Below are 18,770 nucleotides of genomic sequence, written 5' to 3'. Positions count from 1 at the left end.
CATAGCGAGACAACGAGACGTATTAGTTAATTTTTAATAATTTAAATAATAAATAGTTTCAGGCATTATTTGATGAACATTTTGTTTTTCCACAACGCTTCAATAAATATTACTATAAATGAAAGTGATAGCGCTCTTGCCCATTGAGCAAATTTGAAGGTCCAGGGGGAAACTGAAAATATAATTAACTGTTCAAAATGTACAGCGAGGGGAATTATTGTGAATTTATACGTCATTTCGTTATCGATTTGAACGAAAAAACTTAAACTGAACAGCTCACAAGTTCTTATTGGTAACCGGGACAAAATTGGTAACCGAGCTCTGAGCGGATCTGCATGAACTGTAAAACATATCTAATTAATAGCCAGACTCCGTGGCAGGAATCCACGCAAATTTTTGCGTTGCTTTGTTTTCGATTTAAACTTCGGTCATTACTAATCGTCACTAATTACCAGGCTAGTGGCCTCGTATACAGGGGTACTGCCTGCTTCAGGGGTTAATAGCGAGTAGCGGCCAGTAGAATAGAAGTGTCGGCACTGAAGAAATAGGCCCATGGCCTGTTGCCGATTCTTGTTCATAGAATATAATAGAAGTGTCGGCACTGAAGAAATAGGCCCATGGCCTGTTGCCGATTCTTGTATTTTTCGTCGTGAGCCTGCTTCTAGCCAACAAGTCTTAATGAGACATCTGCTAGGGAAACAATTATGGTTCTTTTTTTTTAACAATCTTTGATGTAAAATTAAATGACCGAGAGATTAAACGAAACGAAACGTGGCCAGGGGCCACGGCTACAAGCTAAAAAAATTGCACTGCAACTTCTCCACGCGACAAAAATTTCTTCTCGCTTCGAATCACTGACATGTGGAACAGCCTCCCCGATGACATCGTTGGCGCTCCAAGTATGAACGCGTTCAAGAACAGACTAGATAAAGCTATGGAAAAATATATGTTCAGATTTGAAATGCCTAGCTCCTTATCGAACCCGGTGGAAGTCTAGTAGCTTCTTCAAACTATCGCCAGTCATGAAAAGATCCGGTCAAATGACACGAGTTTAGATCTATGAACAAGGCACGAAATGGAAAAGAATCGGCGACAGGCCACATCAGGCCTACACTTCAGAGCCGACATCACTATGTTATGTTATGTTAACAAGTTCAGAGAGCAAAAGGTGGGACTAATTACTCTCATTTACGGTAGCTTACAGATTGCGATGGAATTAACGACTTTCTAGAATCAAGAGAATTTTGTTTCCGTAAAGTAAGGAATATCTTGTTACGCCTTGAATATTTAAGAAATGTCTCGTCTCGTTACGCCACGTCTCGTTTTATATCCACCTGTCTCGTATCATTTCATAATTACCGGGATACAAGTTTTAAAGCCAGGGACACAAGTCTTGTCTCGGTTCATACGTTAATTCCGGGACAAATTCTGTCCCGTATTTTTTCCCGGTAATTTCTCGTCTCGTCCCGGTTCATTTCGAGAAAATTATTCCGAGATGCAGGAATCTAGCCGTACTATCAATAAGTTAGGAGATTGTCGTTAAATTAACCAGTCAATGACGGCTCTTCAAGCTAAATCCACCAATCGCAGGCGAGATATCGGCCTCTACGTCTACTTAGGCCGCTACGTGTAGTACGGCCGGTTTGACAGTACGGCCGGTTTGACAGTACGGTACGGCCGCTGTCCAAGTAGCTGCGAACCTAGACTCCATAGCGAAAAAGCTAACACGCTCGAAAAATTCTATGATATTAGAACTGAACATAGAATATAGCGACTGTATATTGCATTCACAAAAATGAATTGGTCTTGCCGTCCTGATATTGACACGCTTTCTTAACTACAGTACGAGCAGAGGGTCAACGTAGCATTAGCACTGAAACGCCCTACAGGCCAAACAATCAAGATGATCATGGGCGAAAAGTACATCGCTGTTTGGACAAAGTCACACTCATTCCTCTGAGTGGAACATACGACCTAATAAATTTTATGTCCACGAGTACAATTTCACGTCCACCATGCAAAGTATGAGGTTCTCTTCCATTGTACAATTTTTCAAAACATAGGTTCTGAGAACGAAATTTTGAAACGGATGAAAACGTTCAATTTCGAAACGCGGTAAAATCACAGAAATTTCCTATCAAACATACTTGTATATCCAACTAATAAGGAAAAGGTCGTCGAAGAGAAACGTTAAAAAAAGTAAGAAAAGGAATGACTATAAATTAAAATGGCTCGAAGCAAACTGCGCGTTGTTACTAAGCATTGATCATGCCACTCGGAAATTAATAAGCTGAGTAGCCTGAGTCTCAGAGCTTAAATTTCTTGAGATCTCCAAGACTTAGATCTCCACCTTAAAGCTTAGATCTCCGCTTACGCTACGCTTAGATATCTTCTTAAGGCTTAGTTTTCCCCAGGGGCTTGGGTCTCCCCCATAGGCTAAATCTCCACCTAAGGCTTAGATCTTTACCCTGGGCTTAGATCTCCACCCTGGGCTTAGATCTCCACCTTAGGTTTAGATCTCCTCCTTATAGGCTCAGATCTTCCCCTCAGGCTTAGATCTCCCCTTAGGTTTAGAACCACACACTAACGGCCGCGCTATGAGCAAAGGATGGGGCCGCCTACAAGCGACAGAATGTTTGCAGTTTGCCGGAGTTGGAACCCACGACTCGTTGCCCCAAAGTTTTAGCACGTGACCATCAACTTTGATGACTACACGAGCAAATATTTCCGTACATTTGAATCAATGACTTAAAATTGTCGTATCGACATTCCTCGGACAATCAATGACACTTCTAAAAGAAATTCCATGATAGAGATTACGTTTCTCTTAAATGCAGTTAAAAAATTGATCCCTACCTGCACCCATAATGCACTGATGGCTGAGTTATAATCAGTGCATTTTCAAATTATCCGCGTATAAACATTTTCTTCAATGAACGCAGAGTTTAAAATAAAACATTGAACAAAGCTGAATATTCACCTTGATTCATGTGTATCTGTCCGTCATAGCTGCAATAAATGACTAGGAGGAACTTGCACGATGAGCGAATTAATTTAGCGTTAAAGAAGATAGAAGAAGGCAGGACTTCCGTCCTGTGGGCTTAGAAGTGAAGAAGAAGGCGAAGGAAGCCGGACTTCCGTCCTGTGGGCTTAGAAGTGTAGAAGAAGGCGAAGGAAGGCCGGACTTCCGTCCTGTGGGTTTAGAAGTGAAGAAGAAAGTGAAGGATGGTCGGAATTCCGTCCTGTGGGCTTAGAAGTGAAGAAGAAAGTGAAGGAAGGTCGGACTTCCGTCCTGTGGGCTTAGAAGTGTAGAAGAAGTCGAAGGAAGGCCGGACTTTCGTCTTGTGGGTTTAGAAGTGAAGAAGGCAAAGGAAGGCCGGGCTTCCGTCCCGCGTCTTAGAAGTGAAGAAGAAGGCGAAGGAAGGCTGGACTTCCGTCCTGTGGGCTTAGAAGTGAAGAAGAAGGCGAAGGAAGGCCGGATTTCGGGCTCAGAAAAGCCGCTGCTCGTAGCTGTGCAGGCTGTGCACTCTGCCTTCGCTCTGCGCTGACAAAGTACGTTTTTCGAACTTGAGTTCGCCGCTGTAGGACATCATCCTGGCGGCGGAGAAGTGAAGTGAGAATAGAACAGAGATAAGCGAGATAGAAGTGAGTGGCTGAGGAAATGAGGGATAAGAAATGGTGGAAGAAATTAGTGATAAGTAATGGTGGAAGGAACGAGTGATAAGAAATGGTGGAAGAAATTAGTGATAAGAAACGGTTAACGAGTGATTGTTCAAACAGAGACAAAGCCGAGCCCAATTTGGCCCGACAAGTGTATTGCTGTTATGACATAAAAGTGTCTAGTATCTCGGCTTGTACCGTGGGTAAGAAAGTACGTCATTATTTGGACAACATTGAACATTTTCCTTTGTGCTGTTAAGTTGTAAACAACTTACTGCTCTTCACACCAACGCTGCAGGCACCATAACAATATGAGCCCCGCCCCTGTAAATTTTTTTTTACAGGGGGCACGTCTCCAACCATATAAATTTCCCAATTGTGTAGGAATTTTTGCCATACCGCGCGAGGAATATGACAAAAACTGTCGGCATGGATATGAGCTAATTTACTATATACCAATTCATTATCAACTGATACAAATGTTAACACTTCGTCTCTCATCGAACTAAAGATTAGATGTTAATAATATAACAGCGTGTAAATATTGTCCCTGACAACGATATTAATTAATTTAGATTATTTTATTAATAAATTTATTGAAGCTTATGAGAAACGTTTTGAAGGTTAAATAGAAAATGTGAGGATGACACACATTTTATTACGAGGGCCATTACATAAAATAGAGAGAATTTATGGCAAGAAGAAGGGCTTGTCACACGCTAAGATCTGGAGCCTCCACTAAACCTAACACGTGTGATAAATACGGCAATATTCTTCACAAAATGCACGTGTAAGAAATACAGGTCATATTACATACCCGCATTGTAATACATTGTTCGGAGTCAGGAATGCAGCATGTATTAATGTATAATTTTTCATTATTGATTCGTTGACAGCTAATATTAATGAACATAACATGCAACGACTGATGTTCAGAGTCAGGAATGCAATATATTTGTGTTGTTGATTCGTTGATATTTAATATTAATTAAGATAACATGCAACGACGAATATTCTCAGAAGAACAGTTCAGGTAACATTATTGGTCTCAGCGCGTCAAAAATTGAGGAAAATTCGCACAAATTGGCACATGAATTTTTAAAACTACATTACAACTTAGGATATCATCACAACCATCGCGGTGCAACACAACCATCGCGGTGCAACACAACCATCGCGGTGCAACACAACCATCGCGGTGCAACACAACTCCTTCATCACATATCCAGGCAAGCCCTTCATCACATATCCAGGCAAGCCCTTTATCACATATCCAGGCAAGCCCTTTATCACATTTATTGCAGACGTCTCGCTAGAATACAATTAAAGTGGTTACTTCAACTCATCACACGCAACATCACGCTCACTGCATCGTCAGTTAATGAACAAATATTATGCAGAAAGTGGGCCGCAAAACATGATAATTACCATATCATGATAATTATGGCAATCACAATGATAATTACCATATCACGATAATTATGGTAATCACAATGGTAATTACCATATCATGATAATTATGGTAATCACAATGGTAATTACCATATCATGATAATTATGGTAATCACAATGGTAAATACCATATTATGATATTACCACAACATGGTATACGCATAACAGCAAAAATATTCGACCTCACACATCGAACAGATTAAAACTACGTCATAATCGTAAATGTAAGAAGATATCGGCCTCCAAAAACGTCGTAATCAATAATGGAAAAATATTAGGCCTAATTAGACACACTCGGTACAATCACTGTAATACCCTGATATGAGATCCATCAGCATAGAGAATAGCTGAAGCGTTCACCGAATAAATAACGAATGTTACGACGTCTTGTTAGCAATGGAATGTTTAAGAGGAGAGGGGAGTGAATGCTAAGGAGTTAATAGTCATTTAACTTAAGGGTGAGGGTCTCTTGTTAACGGTACATTCAACAGAAACATAACACTGCTCATTGCATTACACTGCACCTTACAGTACGCTGTGCATCACAGTATACTTCACACTGCAGCGTAATGCATATAACAGTCTACTGCAGTACTTCGAATGGCTGTGCCTTCCACAGACAAATGATCCTTAGCACACTGCACAGCGCTGTACTGGTCACAGGAGTACAGCAATGTACTGGTCACAGGAGCACAGCACTGTACTGGTCACAGGAGCACAGCACTGTACTGGTCACAAGAGCACAGCACTGTACTGGTCACAGGAGCACAGCACTGTACTGGTCACTAGTCCCACATGTACAGCGCTGAACTAGTGACATTGCATGTACTAGTCACTAGTCCCACATGCACAGCGCTGTACTAGTGACATTGCATGTACTAGTCACTAGTGCCACATGTACAGTGCTGTACTAGTGACATTGCATGTACTAGTCACTAGTGCCACATGTACAGCGCTGTACACAAACTACACAGCAAGTTAGAAGAGACGTTTCTCGTAGCTGTGCAGGCTGTGCACGTCTCCCTCACGCTGAGAAGACACTGTGCGCTTCTCCAGCTTCAGCTCTCCGCTGTACAGCATGGACCTGTTAGCACAGCAGGGTTAGTCACAGCACAGCGTGGACAGTTAGCACAGCAAGGTTAGTACCACACCTATACAGGTATTGCAAACAAGGGATAACAATACAATACGAAAATGATACACAATACATTTTTCACTGTGACGTTGTTGTCATTCGTAGGCGAGTCTACCGCACGTTTTTTGTTCAGTCACATCATGACAGTTTGTTAAGCCACATCATCACAGTTTGTTAAGCCACATCATCACAGTTTGTTCAGCCACATCATCACAGTTTGTTAAGCCACATCATCACAGTTTGTTAAGCCACATCATCACAGTCCGCGAGGCAACCTGTCTTGATGCGGAAGGTTTCGTCTAGTGCAGTGAAATTTCTCGCTTGAAAATTTTTGCCCAGCCGTCGTTTTTTTTTTTTTTGCTGAAAAGTTTGGAGATAAGGCTAGTTTAGTTTTTCGGTGCACGCAAAATTTGTTTCAACTGGTGGATCGTCAACCAGATTTTTTATTTGGGAGGCGACGAGAAGCTTTGAATATTTTACGGCAGAAAAAGTCTGAAATGTGGCAGTTTGGTGGTGGTATTTTCACCATGATGCCCCAGAGCCATCACTGCCATCTCAGTGACAGCTTTTATGACAAGAAAAGGCATGACTATCTTGTTCCACTTACATTGTTCATCATGTATGGCTCCTGGTGAATGTATTGATAGCCACAAATGAAAAGCAACCTCAAATGAAAAGGAACCTCAAATGAAAAGGAACCTAAAATGGTAGCATTCCGCCAACGGGGAGGAGGTCAAGAGATAAACGGCGGCAGGGGCAAAACTGCTGAAGCAAGAAAATTCACTGCGGTTCACGAAAACTTGGGCATGGAGGCAACGTGGTACGCAGGCTGATGAAGCGTTGTTGAACAAATAACAAATACAGGACCAAACAGAACTGTGCGCTCAGTAGTGTCATTCTGGACATTTTTGAGCTTGTGCACCTTCTAAGTATTTCAAGTACTGCTTCTAACGAGTTCATACACAGGTTTGGGTAGCCCACAACAACACAAGAGCAGGCAGGTATGCAGAAGTGTAGTTTACAATTCCCTGTGTGGAGGTCAGCACACAGTTTTTACAGAGGTAATACAAGAAGGCGTTTGTTTATAAAACAAAACAACATTAAGAAGCGGAGGTACCTACAGTGAAGGATAAATGGTCATGTTGTGTACGATTAAAATTGAGGCACTAATATTCAGGGCATAGCGTGAAAATTTGTAGCGAGCATGTCAGTAGTGAGGCACAGTAGGACATTTAGCTCGGTGAGGACAGCAGTATGAGGGTCAGTGAGGACATCATAAAGCGCAGTAGCACTGCAGTTTACAGCAATACTATCACCATTATAAATGATAATACAGTGTACTACACTACTATCACCATCATAAATGATAATGCAATTAACGTGTACAAAACACCGCCTGTAGGCCACTAAAGCTCGCCTCTGCAGGGCTATGACATCGTGTGGAGTTGTTCACAGCTGCGTGCACTCAGAAAATAAATGACTCGTATTGTCCAAATAGTCTGACGCATTTCTTACCCCCAGCAAGAACACAGAGACATGGCACGTCCCGGGCTAATATAATCAGGAAGACCCACCCACCATCAGTACTAGTACTAGTATCAGTACTAGTACTAGACCCATCAGTACTAGATCTAGCTTATCAGTATCTGATATCAGAGATATAAATTCTAAATAATGTAAAGCCAGAGAGAGAGACAATGATAAACAAGCAACTGATACAAAATCAGTATCAACTACTGATACATTAAACAGATATATTTAAGAGCACATAAATATACCTGATTGGAGCAGGAGAGCACTTGAATATACCTGATTGGAGCAGGAGAGCACTTGAATATACCTGATTGGAGCAGCAGAGCACTTGAATATACCTGATTGGAGCAGCAGAGCACTTGAATATACCTGATTGGAGCAGCAGAGCACTTGAATATACCTGAGCATGGAGCAGGATTTAGCGCCCACATCCTGGCATCCATGTTTGATGCCGCATATGAGGTAGGGCAAGAACCTGATGATGGAGCCTTTGTCGACGATGCTGCCGCTCACGCCCTGCGCTACCTTGATGCCGTCCTTCTCTCTGCAACAACCAACCAGAGTAAGACTTAAGAAAACTTAAATAAAAACTTTAAACGTATGTTAAGTAGAAAATATAACTCAGAACTTACTGCAGTGAGTGACAGAGAGCGCATTTTCTCGTCGACGAAAACTTGAGGTCACGGACGGACGGACGGACGGACAGACGGACGGACGGACGGACAGACGGACATGGCGAGCACAATAGTGCATTTTTTCCATAAATGAGAAAATGCGCTAAAAATAATAAAATATTTTAAGCTCAAGTTGAGTGCAATAATATGAAATTAGATGTTGAACATTGCACAGTAATGATCATGGTTTTGTCAACGAACGAAATAGACAAAGGCAATGTTCACAAATACAAATAAAAATCGGGATATTCTCAAGAGAAAATGCCTATAAAGAAATTGAGACACATAAATGACCAGTAAAAATTTGTATTCTCTGTGGATAAAATCTGGATATTCTCATGAGAAAATGCCTATAAAGAAATTGATAGATATATAAATGACCGGTAAAAGTTTGTATCAATTAAATAATTCGGACCCATGGAAATATCTGTCGGCGGCGGCGCCCTGGCTGTTCTTCTTCTCCATGGCCTCGAGGGAGCCCATGCCGCGGTACTTCTTCAGCCGCACGCCGTTACTGAAGAAATATTCGCCGGGTGCTTCTGTGGTGCCGGCCAGTAAACTGCCCATCATTACTGCCAAAAATAGGGAACACTATTATGTTGAGCTTCATAATGATGTTATGCTTCACAGTCATGTTATGCTTCACAGTCATGTTATGCTTCACAGTCATGTTATGCTTCACAGCCATGTTATGCTTCACAATTCATAATAATAATGTGCTCTTTTCCGGGGCAGTTAAGAAAATGAAGTCCTGATTCAAGCCACAAGAAAAGCGACAATAGTGTTCTCTTCGTAGAACACAATAAAGTTCTCTTTGACTCGGGCAATAATACAGAATACAAAGATGCCCCGTTTCTTTTGGAAGTACAATAACACAACTGTATCATCTGAAAGGCGTCCAGCAAGTCTTTCGTTTGCCACAACAGGTTGTGGATTCGAGCCCCGGCTAGCTGAGATAATTTAACGCGCCCTTGGCTCCTAGAGGCCTCTAGGTATTCTAGGCTCCTAGGTGAGCCTAGCATGGTATCCTAGGCTCACCAGTGGAGGCCCCGAGGGCGAGGGCCTTGATGATGTGCCCCACGGTCTGCACGCCGCCGTCAGCCATCACAGGAACGCCGAAGCGTCGCGCGTACTCGGCCACCTGCAGCACGAAGGTTATGAGGGGGGAAGGGCAGGATTTGTGATGTGGATGATGTGTGATGACATGGACGATGTGAGTGTAACTAATATTCAGCAATACAGCTAACCTTATTTCATACGTCAACGAAGGCAGAATGAATGCAGTTGTGTATTTTCTGTAACAAGACAGGCGACACATTGTGTGCATGCAACAATAAAGGAGAGGCCTCGAGTGTCACTGCACACATTGTGCCTCACATTTGCCACAAGGCGCGTACGTCCAGTGAAGGGCTGCGGCAACTGATACCAGCAGTACATTATCTCTACTGGTATAATAAATCCACCACCAACCACTCCATCTATACTCCAACATACACGCCGCCTCCTGCACCTCCCCCGCGTGTATACACACACCCCCACCACCATCACCTTATAGACGGCGGTGGCCTGAGGTCGGCCCACCGCCATCACCTCCTGCGTGATGCAGATGCTGCCCGACCCCATGCCCACCCTCAGGCCGTCCACTCCAGCATCGATCAAGTTCTTGGCCTGTGCCGCCGTCACCACTGCAAACAACAACTTGGCGTTAAATCTTCACAGTCGTAAATGCTGTTTGAGCCTAAAGGCTGATAAGGCCGATAGTCACGGTCAAACCTATGACCAAAGGGCCGACCATATGACCTAAGGGCCGATAGTCACGGTCAGTGGAAGAAATGTTGAAGAAGATGGCGTAAATTCCCCAAAATATGGATATAAATATAGTGGATGATGATGATTAAATATATTAGTATTCAAATGTACTAAATATTCAAATATTAGTTGTATATTCGACTATTGTTTGCTAGCATAAAGAAAGTAATAGGTGTAAATAGGAGAAGTTTCAATGCCTGACCGTTGCCGCCGATGATCTGCAGTTCAGGGAAGGTGTTCTTGATGTAGCGGATCATGTTGATCTGATAGATGCTGTTGCCCTGAGACGAGTCCTGTCAGGGGCAAGATAACAAGCACATTATATTCTTGTGTCCTTCGATGTGTATATCAACACACCAATATCAAAGAATGGAGAGTAGATAATTGAAGAAATCACTGAAGTTATCTATTTCAGATGAAAACAAGGTATTAATATACAAGAGTAACTGGCATGCATGAATTAAATTAGGGACGAGAACTTCTCCAGGTAACGCAACTTCGAAGCAGTGACAATCATTCGGATGGACGGCACGATGTATGTGGTGTCTACAGATCTTGTACCCATCTGAGATATTAACATGAGAGGTAGCACCGTACCAGAGAAACATGTGGAGAAGGACGACACCAACATACTAACATGACCCTACCACCAGTCCCTCAACAAGACATCACCCGTCCCCTAACATACTCCACTAGCCCCTTAATGTAAACCCATAGGTATCCGTTAACATTACCCCTTTAGCCCTTCAATATCAACCCACAACACCTGCCTTAAACAGCAGCCCTCTTATTAGACCCTACCAGTTCCTTAATATAAGCCCTTAACAGCCCCCCCCCCNAGCACAATGAGGTCGACACCAGCAGCCACTAGCAGCTCGAGACGCTGCTTGTGACAACCTTAATATAAGCCCTTAACATTAGCCACAAACATGCACCCCACCAGCACAATAAGGTCGACACCAGCAGCCACTAGCAGCTCGAGACGCTGCTTGTCCGTCTCCCGGGTGCCAATGGCAGCGCCCACCAGGAGTTGGTTGTTGGCGTCGTATGAGGCGTTCGGGAAGTTGCGTGACTTCTTAAGGTCAGTGCGTGCAATCAGCGCCACCAGCTCGTCGTTCTCGTTGATAATTGGTAATTTGCCTGCAAAAAAACGGGTGTTGGTATATTGAACAAAACACCGGAAACGCCTAACGTTATGAGATCATAATTTTTGAAGACGTTATAAACACTAAAAACTCAAAATTTTAATGTTTCATTGCTCATTATTGCTGCTTGTTGATATTTTATGCTTTTGCAGATATTTCAGAATTTTTTGAGGGTATAACTGAAGAAAACAGGACAACCTCTTGACTTCCAACGAGATTGAAATGGTGGTGCTCATATGGCAGGTGCTAGGCACACAATAACAATACAATATTTGTATGGATTACAATGCCTTGCAGAATTAAGGCTATAATTGCTGCAAAAGGTAGACCTAGACCATAGTACAATATGTCAAATAAAATTTTAAGGTTTCTCTCATTTTGCTCAATACCTTGTACAATTTAGAACTACCTACAATTAATATCAGGAATAATTCCAGCCATCCTTGATGAAATTCTAAGCTAGAAAATCCCTGGTCTTCCTAGATTCGAAGCTAGGCATAGGTATAATTGCAAACCTTTCAAATTTCCTAAAAACTAGTCATTTCCCAACCTTTTTTACTCCTCTGCAGAGTCTCATTGGCCTTCTCTAAGCTGACGCCAGCAGGCATTGTGACCAGATCACAAAATGGAGTCATTATTTCACTCAATAACTTCGTTGAGTTTGGTTCAAGGAAGTCAATATCTCGAGAGGTGACTATGCCAATCAGCCGAGACCCCATCTTGCCGTTCTCGGTGATGGGGATGCCACCGAAACCGTGCTGCTTCTTAACGTCAAACACGTCGCAAACCTGGGACAAAACCGACACTTCATTTCACTGCTCTCCATATATAGTATGCATATATATAGGAATATGGCATATATAGTATACCTATGCAAATTGAGCAATACAGGAAAATACTGAACGAGTGACAGTCAATAATTATTAAAAGATTTTAAAAGGTACAAATGTGGCATTATGTTTCAAAATAAAATGAATGTACGTAGTAATTCAAGACTATTATTAAGATCCAGCCAACATGATACATTTACAATTATTTTAAATTAATATATAGGTAGACTTGAGGAAAGTTCAAATGCGGCAACTAATCCAGCATAAAATGAATTTTATATTTTAATTATTTGGGCTCCAGTCTGTAGGATATAAAAAGGGAGATTATAAGAATATTAAGGTTAACAGGAATAGAGGTCATGACCCAGCATCAGTAGAGGTCATGACCCAGCATCAGTAGAGGTCATGACCCAGCATCAGTAGAGGTCATGACCCAGCATCAGAGATGACCTAGCATCATGTTAACATGACTGGATTGTCTCACTTGGTGCTTGTCTGTGAGACACACAGGGTCTCTGATGAAGCCATGCTTGTATTTCTTGACTTTCATGACCTCCTGAGCCTGGATCTCTGCGCTGCAGTTGTGGTGGATGATTCCAATGCCTCCACACAACTGCAATAATAATATACCTGAATAAAATTTATCTTAAGATAGCAAATATTATTATTTGAATTTGAGAAAAACCCAAGAAATATTTAGGATACAACAAATTCTGTCCATAGGACAGCAGTAATTTTAGCAATAAATGAATTTATTTCCATACTACTACTTAAAATAATGAAATCTTCTTGCATTATACCTATTCATCTTACCTTGAGAAGATAATTTTTATAGTACTGGAGAGGTTGGAAAATCACATGACATTCTTATTAATGTTATCTACAAATTCAATGAGTAAATAATCCATAACATTACCCTGTACATATGCGGAACTGATGGCAACATCAGAGATGAGGTTAACAACTGACCAATGTCACAGAAGGAATTCTTGGTCCTAAATTACTGATTTCCTACCAACCAAAATTAAATGTCACAAAATATGATATTTGCAAAGTTATCAATAGCGTAAATACAAAAATTTTTTACCTTCTTGACCACTCAGCTTCACTTCAATATGCCATCTACCGGTACTTCTTAAGTCACATACATGTATACGATACTCGATAGTATAAATTCAATCATTCTGATTTAAGTTCTCATCAAGTGACAAAGTAATAGCAAAACTTACTGCCATGGCAATCGCCATTTCAGACTCTGTGACTGTGTCCATCGGGGACGACACTAAGGGAGCTTTGAGGCTGATTTTCTTTGTGATAGCGGAGCTGAGGTCCACCTCATCAGCTCCGAAGTCAATGAAGCCTGGTAAGATGATGAAGTCACTGTTGGATGAAAAAAATATCAACTCTTCAAAGGTCTAAATAGAAATATGAACATAAAGAATAACAAATACAGAATTTTTATGAAAACTGAGGAAGCATCAATGATCATTTCATTATCTTTGAGAAAATGGCTACGTCAAAGATTGTTATATAGCTAGGGTACTTATTCAGATAGTTATATTGGATCATTGACAGGGAGACTTGAATCATTGACTGGGTGACTTGAATCATGGACTGGGTGACTTGAATCATTGACTGGGTGACTTGAATCATGGACTGGGTGACTCGAATCATTGACTGGGTGACTTGAATAATTGACTGGGTAACTTCATTTACAAAATTTTTCTATGTCAAATCGTTTTTGAGTTTTGGGGTTTTTTGTTACAAAAACGAAAAGTGGTCAAAGTTACGCCGCCGGTCGAAGTAACCCCATTTTATGGTACCGTATGTAAATTTCGCAAATAAAATTTTCATGCAGACACTTGTCTGCCACTTTTTTTCTAAACGAAATTTTTTAACACGGCAAATATTTTTTTTACAACAGACCTTAGCAGAAGTAACTTTCCAAAATATTGTTTTTCACCATTTTTTTCAGGAATTTTTCAAAGCTAGTAAATGTAGGTACTATTTTTGACCTTCCTTTATAGGTACCGGTACTACATAGATAGGTAAAATTTAGACATTTACGCCACTATGTTTAGTTTTGCAATATTCAAATTAGTTTTGCTACTAAAACAGTTTTACGCCATGTCGGAGGACTGTCCCGAGTTACCCCGCCCATCCCAAGTAGCCCTGGTTGACGGTATTCATCCAAAATACTTGATTAACAAGTTGACTACAAAGTGGTACATATGCGTACCACGAAATGTATTTCTCCAGGATGTAGTGATACATAATTAAGGTTGCCTAAAATGGGCCAAATCCGAGAATAAAAAAGGCAAAAAAAAAAAAAGGCTGATAACTCGATATATACTGTAGTTTATTTGTAGCTTCTGCTATAAAAATTCAACTTATTTTCTTTTTGCAGTATTTAAAATTTAATTAGGAAGTACCCCTATCATAAATTTTAGCCGGCCAACGCAATTGAGAAAAACTAAATCACGGAATTCGTCCAGAAAAAATGACCGTCTGGCAAAACTTTAAAAATGTACTAAAAATGAAATAATAGTACAAGATGAAGCAATCTTAGCCTAGTCAACGTGTTAAGGGACATCCCTAAAAGGTGTCGTGACGCTTAAGAAATAAAAAATAATTTTGGAGCCACTAAATATTTGAAGATGAATGATTTTATGAAATTTTAACAAGATGAAATGGGGAGATCAATCCATGAATCTTGAAACTACACACTAGTTCACACTTCCCAGTTCACCATACACATGCAGCTAATATAGCCTCATTTAGGATGAGAATAGTTGGAGGCTGAAACTAGATTTGCTTGTACCCAAATTAGAGAACAGGGAGAAGCCACACATGAACAAACAAAAATGCCTGGGTTTTTCAAATTTGGATTGTTTATTTCTTCTTCCAAAAATTTTGCAGTCTGCATTTAATCTGCATTCTGCAAACCTGTCATCTACAAAAATTTCAGCTTCCAAATTCAGTACTATGCATATCAGAATTTAAAATTATAGATTTGGCATGATAAATGCTCATGACCTGGGCCTTTGTGTATTTAAATGGACTTGTACAGTAGTTTGGCTTTGGCAAATGAGTTCATGACTCAGAAATGGCTTTCTGTTGCTTGGTAACTGGTAAGAAATTTACAGCTCAAAAATACATGAATTCACAACTCTAAAAAAAATCCACTTTCAGGTTGGAACAGAGAGTCAGACTATTTCCACACTCTAGTCTAGCAGATAGCTAATAGGGTAAACGCGGTATATTCCGACATCATGGGTAATTCCGTCACCTCTCTAGTTTTTTCTTTATATTAAGCTTTGTTTTAGTTCCATGCGTTTGTTGATGGTTGAAATGATGACGTCATACATTTGCGCGTTGAACTACTGCCAAAACACTAAGTCTTGGCCATCTAGCAGGAAAATATTGAGATCCAAAGAGAGACAATGCACGCTACCCAGTGAGATCATCGAAAAATGTGTCAAATTTGACAGTTGACCTTGCTCTACCAAATAGTGAATAACTGTTTGTATAGGAAGAATATTATGGTTTGAGACTTTTAAATACGTCTGTGAATATATTAGGAATACTTTAAGTATACTTGTATTTGCTGATTTCAAGTGGTAAATAAATTAATTGATGATTAAGTTGAGAAATGGATTTAGACACATGAAAACTAATTCCGTCACAACTTGAATTGGACACACACAGATCATTCCAAGCTATGTACAAAAATTAAAATTTGCTTAATTAAAAGCTTAATAGTTGTTAATTAAAAGCGTAATTAAGTAGTGTTCAATATTCATTAGTGTTCTAATTCAAAGCCGTGTTGTATTCCAATACAGCTCACACAGCGATCGGAATTTGAACACGTGAATGATGGCATTACGTATCAGTAGAATTTGAAGCGCGGACGGAATACGCCTCACCACGTGCCAAATATTGCCACACACAGTGTCGGAATATAGGGATTTGGTAGGTTTGCATTCTAAAGGCTTTTAAGTAAATATGGCAACATTTTGTGACGTTTCATTGTTGCTGGCGCGTAGTACGGTGTTTTGCAAGTCACATAAAGCAAACAGAACTCAAGTAATGCATACGGTTATTTTTTTATAGTTTTTCATTTCTCGATGCGTCCTTAATGTGTCGGAATATACCGCGTTTACCCGATATTTTTTTATACTTGATGTTTTTCTCTACATAACAAAGTCTAGGGATTTGAATTAATAAATATTGAATATATGACCCAATAGCAATACCTACCATCCCTCAAATTCCACCAGACCACCACCAGGACCAATGGATTAACTTAGAGAGGTAGCTAATTGATAATTTGATACTAGGCTAGCCTAGCGCCCTAGCCTATGCAGTAAATACCTACTGCAGTACTGAGGTTGAAAAGTAGCAAGTATGCACCATCATGAAGTCATGAACCATTATATAAACTAAATTCAAATTATGTCTCAATTCTGATTCTGAGTAGGCCTATTGAACAAACATTTTTTATTAGCCTACCCTCTCAGTCTCAGCTCAGGCTCTCGTCCGTCACTAATGGTCCTTATTCAAAGGCTCAAAGCTAACAAATAACATAATATGACTGCGTTTCATTAAACCTACAAGAACAAGAAAAACCATTGAAGTTAATTATATATTATATTACAAGGCGAAGGCGGCGGCAAATAATATAAAAAAAAATTAATATGCCGGTAAACAATATACTCACTGATATGTTAATCCTTCACCGCATGCAAACATCTGGGCGCCAGTCATACCGTCTTCAGGTACGTAACTGTTTCCTCCGCAGATCAAGTAGTCAGCCATATTATTTCTAACAAAAGTTCAATAAACGTGTAACGCGATACTTTACTGCTAACAGCTGACGCTCACAATGAGAACCCACGTGCTAATCACATGGACCACAACACGTTACTTTGACGCAGACACGTCTACGACTGAGACTACGGAAATCAGTGTTGCCAGGTTTTTTCTCTGCGAGAATACCAGATTGCCTAGCTCAAAATACCAGATATATACCAGAAATTCTATTGTTCGAAAACTGACTAATACCTCCAAATTTAATGAAACTATTCGTCAGTAACGTTGGTTAGAAAAAGAAAAAAATATAGATTTCAGTACTCACTGCAGTGACTGACAGAGAGCGCATTTTCTCGTCGACGGAAACGTGGTCACGGACGGATAGACGGACGGACAGACGGACATAGTGAGCACAATAATGCATTTTTTTCATAAATGAGAAAATGCGCTGAAAAGTATTTTATGTACTGTGCATTTATCAGTGTGGCACTTCTTCCCCTTCGCTCAACATGAGCAAGCCACGGAAACAAGTCATCTTCCATTTTCATACATGCTTACAGGTCATCTTCCATTTTCATACATGCTTGCATATTGCATTAATCTAACATTTCGGGTTTGATCACTTGTTACGGATGAGCAAATAGCTTTTGGTCCGAATAAGGGACTGCAGTACCTTAATTGAAATTTTATTTCGTTACTTGTTTTTCACATAGGTGACTTGTAAAAACATTCACTCCACGAATGCATTGGAGACCTGGTCAAAGAAGACACGTGGTGCAGTAGGCAGCCAGTTCTATGAATGGATGATGATTTTCAAGATCAGTGAAATATTGAATGGCACCCCAGAATTCAAGTAGCACTCTATAATTCAAACCACCAAACAAAAATGGTGGAGCTTGCGTCGCAGAGATCGGTTCGACAACCTCACTCGTCCTAGGCCATATCATCACTGATCAGTAATCAATCTAGGATAATCACTCTCGTGTCCATATTGCACTAAGCACTTTTGTTAAATGTTAACAATTAGAACATCAAGCAGTAAACTTGCGGTTCCAAAAATGGCGGGAAAGCTCTAATCGCGCCGCTCTGCAAGCAATCTATATAATCCACGCCTACGCTGGAGGAAGTTCAAACTTCAGAGGTGGAACTTAATGCAGTAAATTTGCAGTAGGTCAGAAAATACCAGAAAAATACCAGATTTAGGCTAATATACCAGATCTAAAATGTTCATACCAGACACCTTCTGAAAATACCAGATTTGTGAAATCTGGTATAGAAATATACCATCTGGCAACGCTGACGGAAATGCGTCGTCGCTCTTTATCGGAGTGGTCCAGCTTACATTTATACATTTGATACCCAGTGATTCTAGCGTCGGTTTATCGAAAACACAAATAGAGGTTATCGAGTAGCCGAATTTAAATGTGGATGATTATCGTTTAGAAACGAATCAGAAAATGTTTCTAAAATGTTTACGCGTAAAACAATTTTCTGTCCTTTCTTCTTATCATCATGTCAAATGAAATTACTGCATTTTGTATATAAGGTGTTATCTAATTAAATGCCGATTAATGACTAATAGAACTGTCAGTAGAAATGTAAGTCATATATACCGAAACTGATGTTAAGTAATAGATTCAAACATTCACTTGAATTTCATGTTCTCAATTATTATCTACTTATAGACTGTAACATTTTTTACGAAAGATACACTGTCTCG

The 18,770-nt window shown here is 40.3% G+C and overlaps 1 protein-coding gene across 2 annotated transcripts; it reads right to left on the bottom strand.

The window, feature by feature from the left end:
• Nucleotides 1-1,152: 1,152 nt before the first annotated feature.
• Nucleotides 1,153-17,197, bottom strand: LOC108664669 (inosine-5'-monophosphate dehydrogenase 1). 2 transcript variants are annotated; one of them, XM_018151334.2, is made up of 11 exons: nucleotides 16,959-17,197; nucleotides 13,468-13,618; nucleotides 12,723-12,851; nucleotides 11,959-12,196; nucleotides 11,204-11,403; nucleotides 10,466-10,556; nucleotides 10,003-10,139; nucleotides 9,493-9,595; nucleotides 8,870-9,026; nucleotides 8,181-8,324; nucleotides 1,153-3,594 (listed from the first exon to the last, which is right to left on the bottom strand). In XM_018151334.2, the coding sequence occupies exons 1-11, from the start codon at nucleotides 17,054-17,056 to the stop codon at nucleotides 3,489-3,491; spliced, it is 1,554 nt and encodes a 517-aa protein (XP_018006823.1). In that variant the 5' UTR covers nucleotides 17,057-17,197; the 3' UTR covers nucleotides 1,153-3,488. The 2 variants fall into 2 exon arrangements, with proteins under 2 accessions (XP_018006823.1, XP_018006822.1); XM_018151333.2 differs by lacking the exon at nucleotides 1,153-3,594 and adding an exon at nucleotides 4,873-6,196.
• Nucleotides 17,198-18,770: the final 1,573 nt, after the last annotated feature.

Source organism: Hyalella azteca, unplaced genomic scaffold, assembly GCF_000764305.2.
Source record: "Hyalella azteca isolate HAZT.00-mixed unplaced genomic scaffold, Hazt_2.0.2 contig14952, whole genome shotgun sequence".
In the NCBI taxonomy this organism is placed as follows: domain Eukaryota; kingdom Metazoa; phylum Arthropoda; class Malacostraca; order Amphipoda; family Hyalellidae; genus Hyalella; species Hyalella azteca.
This window is presented reverse-complemented; position numbering and strand designations above follow the sequence as displayed.